Raw genomic sequence first — 5,174 nt, 5'->3', positions numbered from 1 at the left:
ATAGTATGTTCTGTCATACCAGTGTCAGGAGAAAGTCACTTATATGAACTAGTGAGTATTGATACTTGTATCCTGGGTCCAGTCTGTGGTGGAATGTTAACGTAGTAGTGGTAATATGGCATGAAGAAATAAGAATGTGTGTGTGTGTGTGTGTGTGTGTGTATGCATGCACGTGTGTATGCGTTTCAACTGAAAATGGGTTACCGAGCAGTTCCAACCTGCTTTTTTGTGCTTCAAAGTCAGCAAATCGGCGTCGAAAGTCAGCGGCAAGCATACCTATTTTATCAGCCAACTGTGCGCTCGGGAACGCACTGGTAGAGAGCTCACCGTTGCATTGTGGGAAATGTAGTATTGGTGCGTGTAAAAGATCTGCGGGCTGCCGGCTTGCTGCGGTCTGCGGGCCGGTTCTAATAATAAATCAAGATCATCCCAGGGGCCGTAAAAAACCTTCTCGCGGGCCGGATGTGGCCCGCGGGCCTTGACTCTGACATATATGTACTACAGTATGTTCTGTCAGTACCAGTGGTCAGGAGAAAGTCACTTATGATGAACTAGTGAGTATTGATACTATGTATCCTGGGTCCAGTCTGTGGTGGAATGTTGAACGTAGGTAGTGGTGAATATGGGCCTGAAGAAAATAAGAATGTGGTGTGTGTGTGTGTGTGTGTGTGTGTGTGTGTGTGTGTGTGTGTGTGTGTATGCGTTTCACACTGTATAATAACCAACCTTTTGGCAGGGGGGCTGTTGGGGTGTGTCTTTGCGATTCAGGGACACGGGGACCTTCGTGAGGACCAGGGTCACCCCACTGGGGTTCTCCTGTAGTTTCTTCAACAGGTTATTCCTGCTCCAGCCAACCTGACAGAGCACAGCACCATGGGACTTGTAGTTTATATAGACCCAGATAGTTCATAATGACATAGACCTGGAATTGAATAGTATAGGCTAAATTGGAGTCAGGTGTGTTAACTGGGGCTGGGGCAAAACTGTGACACCAATCAGGCTCCCGAGGACTGGAGTTGCCCACCCCTGTGCTAGAYCCTGCCTGCAGTGCCAAATGGGTGGGCTTTGTACTTTTGGGACTTTTCCCATTGGTTCTATTTGCTCCAGACAAGCTCAATCAAGCACCGCTGAAATACTACTTCAAAAAAAGTCTACTATGACCTACACTAATATGACAAAAAGAAAGTAACACGTCACAACATACAGTGCAACCTATTCATTCAACACAATGGAAATTCCAATGTTGTACAGCATTGATTTAGCCTGGTCCGAGATCTCGTTTGTGCCATCTACTGTAGCCAACTCCTGTGGTCATGYTCTGGCAAGACAGCATAAACAGATCTGGGTCCACTGATTCACTTTTTTCCAAGAAATCAATTAGATGTTTTATTTAATGGAATGGAATCAATTCTTATAGCGATATGTGAATTCAATTACCAGTTAACACCCATGGTCTTTGAGTTACACTATTAGGACCTTGATGGCTCAACTCTCTCATTATTTCTGATAATGACAATGACTATCAGATCAAGTCTCCACTGTGGCAGATAACGTTATTACAGTCATAATCATAATCATTATTAATCATGCTTGGCTGGGCCAGACTCAGCCAGTGTGTGTGTGTGTGTGTGTGTGCTCAATATACTCACCACTATTTGGTCATTGACTTGGATCACCTCGTCCCCAGCTAATATCTTGTCACAGAAGTCAGCGGGTGACTGCCAAAGGTAAGCAGATAGATACACAAATATTGGAGACTGTATGACAGTCACAGCACATTACAGCCTCATGATGGATGTGGAATCCACTGTGTTTTGACCTTTGACTGGTTCAATGCAAGGTGCAATTTCTAAATTGGGTAGTGCATCATCAGTTTTCCTCTTGTCATGTCAGTAATTGCGTACCAAATACACTGCTATTTCCCTGTAAACATGAACAAGACTTTCAGCATGCTTATAGAGAACGGCATTCAACATGTACTGCACTGAAACAAATGACTGATGATTGGTTTAATTTTTTTTATTTTGGGAGCTGTACTGGTAGATTTCAGTACAACCTTTAATATTATTTACCATAACCTATTGTTGAGAACTTACTGTATGGTTTTTCAACCTCTGCCATATTGTGTATTCAGATCTATCAATCAATTTATATAACTCAGAGGATTTTCTTTAATGGAAGCTTCTCTTATGTCAAACATGTAAAGTGTGGTGTACCGCAGGGCATTTTTGACGCCACACTCAATGTGCACACTTACCCCACTAGACATGCCACCAGGGGTCTTTTCACAGTACCCAGGTCCAGAACAAATTCAGGGAAAAGTACAGTATCATAAGTGCATGGAACTCCCTTCTATCTCATGTAAATGTAGGTCAATTGTAAAGTATTTTGTCTGTAATGTATTTTTCGTTATGAGACGGACCCCACTAAGACTAGCTGTCGCCATTGGCGTCGGCTAACGGGGATCCTAATAATAAACAAATAGAATCTCTCTCTCGGAAGTTAGGTGGCATCTAGAATGTTTCAGATAGACTCCATTAGGAGTAGCCATCTTTATCCCAGGCAGGCTGTCCCAGAGGAGAGATTGTACTAAAACGCTGTTCCCTCTCCCTTCCCTGGCAAGCCTTCATCTGACTGGGRGAGTAAAACCAAGCCCCAGCCTATAAAGTCCGGATAAACCTCATTCATCACTCATTACTTCAATGTACTGTTCAAGCGGGTTCAGTAGAGTTAGTATCCTAGCCTGGATGCCAGTTGGTTTCTGCTCTCTTGCAAACTTCTTATGGAATTGTCATGRCAAACAATGACAATGGAGAAGGCAAAAGCACGTAGAAATCTGGGACCAGGCTAGTTTCAGACATAACCGAGTCAGGATGGATTTTACTGTCGGAATGGAGTTGCTTATATGTAAACAATATGTGTAGTGCAAAGAGTTTTTCCTGGTCACCTGACAAAGAAAACCTCCAGGGCCTAGTAACAGCCTGTAGAGCAGGTGTGTTCACCTCATTTAGCCCCAGGGGCTGTGTTTGGTCTTCAACYAGGTCCGGTGGGCCCACACTGAAAATTGGTTATATTTCCCACGTAAATAAAAATAAAAAAAAGTTTTGTTTTTTTCCCCCCCGATGCTCCGTGACTGTCTAGCTTTCATTTCGGTGATTACTAGCGAGCTGGACACAGTCAAGATACTGTATGAATGGAGGTCCTTTATTTCTAGTTTCAATTTGGTTTCAGTCATTTTAAAGTACATTGAGTTACCCCCCCCCAAATATAAAAAATACATCTAAAATGTTTACTCAAACCATGTTTGACACCTCTGCTATAGAGKAATTCATAATCAGGTCACATGGTAAGAAAACTCCTGGCCCTAACTATGCAACCTCCTTCAACCAATCAGGACATTTCACTCCGCTATTTCACCTACGATCATTTCACTAATTTAAGTAGCCATTCTCTTTTCACAACACTAAATCCCCACTAATCAATCTAGATAACTCCCGAGTGGCATTTCAGTGCAATAGGAGTCACTACAGACCCTGGTTCGATTCCAGGCTGTATCACAACCGGCTGTGATCGGGAGTCCCATTAGAGCGGCGCACAATTGGCCCAGCTTCATCCGGGTTAGGGTTTGGCCATCCTTGTAAATAAGAATTTGTTCTTAACTGACTTGCCTAGTTAAATAAAAGGTTAAATAAATAAATAAATACAAAAATAACGTGTGCAACACAGGTAATGCACTGGCTGTGTTAGAAATCTGTCTTCAATAGGCCAGTAGGTGCATCCAAAATGGCACCCTATTCCCTATATAGTGGACTACTTTTGCCCAGAGCCCTATGGAACCCTATTCCCTATATAGTGGACTACTTTTGCCCAGAGCCCTATGGAACCCTATTCCCTATATAGTGGACTACTTTTGCCCAGAGCGGTATGAAGTGCGAACAGCCCTCCCACTAACAGCTTGTGATAAACATTACGCCTTTATAGTTAATAGCGGCATCATTATACTGTGATTATACTGGCTTACAGACGATGCCACGAGGTTCATGTTTCCTACTGATTCTATCTAGCGTGGTAATCCCCTGATATTTGTGGGTTTTTACAGAGCACTTGTTAAGTCTCCCTCTATGGCAGACTGATGTRAGCTAACAAATTGCATTTATAAATACACAGTATTCACACACGCATGCAAGGGCGCGCGCACACACACACACACACTCATATACAGAACACCACACCTTCCGCATGTCAAGGCAATACAAGCCATTACTCCTATGGGGTTTTGTTTAGAGTTAAGTGCATTGAAAATGTAATGGTAATAGCCCATGCCATTGGGCTCTGAAGGACAGGGTTGAGAGAATAAAACCTTCAGTGAATTATTTGTGGCGTTGAGTTCATTTGCAAGCGATTGGGTGCTTGAGGTTTCAGAGCTTCTCGACTGTTCAGAATGAGAATATAGTCAATTCATTGTATAACAATTAACGATAACTACTGAGAATTAATTTAAGGGCCTCTCTATAATCCAACCCGTAATGGTGCCCCTCAGATTAATTTCGATAGGATAACCAAATTAATCAAATAAATCTGATCAATTATCTTGAATATTAATTAGCCAAAAGTCGCAACATAATTGAACATCTCACACAGCAATCAAACCCCAAAACGTCTCTCCAATTACATTCTACTTCAGTTCTAAAAGTGCTGTACACCGAGTGCTGTACACCGAGTGCTGTACACCGAGTGCTGTACACCGAGTGCTGTACACCGAGTGCTGTACACCGAGTGCTGTACACCGAGTGTAGAAAAACATTCAGGACACCTTCCTAATATCGAGTCCCCCCCCCCCTTTTGCCCTCAGAACAGCCTCAATTCGTCTTGGGGAATGGACTCTACAAGGTGTCGAAAGCGTTCCACAGGGATGTTGGACCATGTTGACTCCAATGCTTCCCACAGTGGGTGTCAAGTTGGCTGGATGTCCTTTGGGTGGTGGACCATTCTTGATACACACAGGAAACTGTTGGCCGTGAAAAACACAGCAGCGTTGAAGTTCCTGACTCAAACTGGTGCACCTGACACCTACTACCATACCTCATTCAAAGGCACTTAAATCTCTTGTCTTGCCCATTCACCCTCTGAATGGCACACATACACAATCCATGTCTCAATTATCTCAAGGCTGA

The 5,174-nt window shown here is 43.2% G+C and overlaps 1 protein-coding gene across 1 annotated transcript in view; it reads right to left on the bottom strand.

Annotated features, from left to right (window-relative positions):
* Positions 1-5,174, bottom strand: part of LOC111968393 (connector enhancer of kinase suppressor of ras 1) — a 62,179-nt gene that overhangs the window by 35,599 nt on the left and 21,406 nt on the right. The window contains 2 exon segments of the mRNA XM_070445068.1: positions 727-855; positions 1,650-1,718. Of these exon segments, the coding sequence (XP_070301169.1) occupies positions 727-855; positions 1,650-1,718 (198 nt within the window).

The sequence above is a fragment of the Salvelinus sp. IW2-2015 genome, linkage group LG9 (assembly GCF_002910315.2).
Source record: "Salvelinus sp. IW2-2015 linkage group LG9, ASM291031v2, whole genome shotgun sequence".
NCBI classification, from domain to species: Eukaryota; Metazoa; Chordata; class Actinopteri; order Salmoniformes; family Salmonidae; genus Salvelinus; species Salvelinus sp. IW2-2015.
Note: the sequence above shows the minus strand (reverse complement) of the source record. Positions and strands in the feature narration are given on the sequence as shown.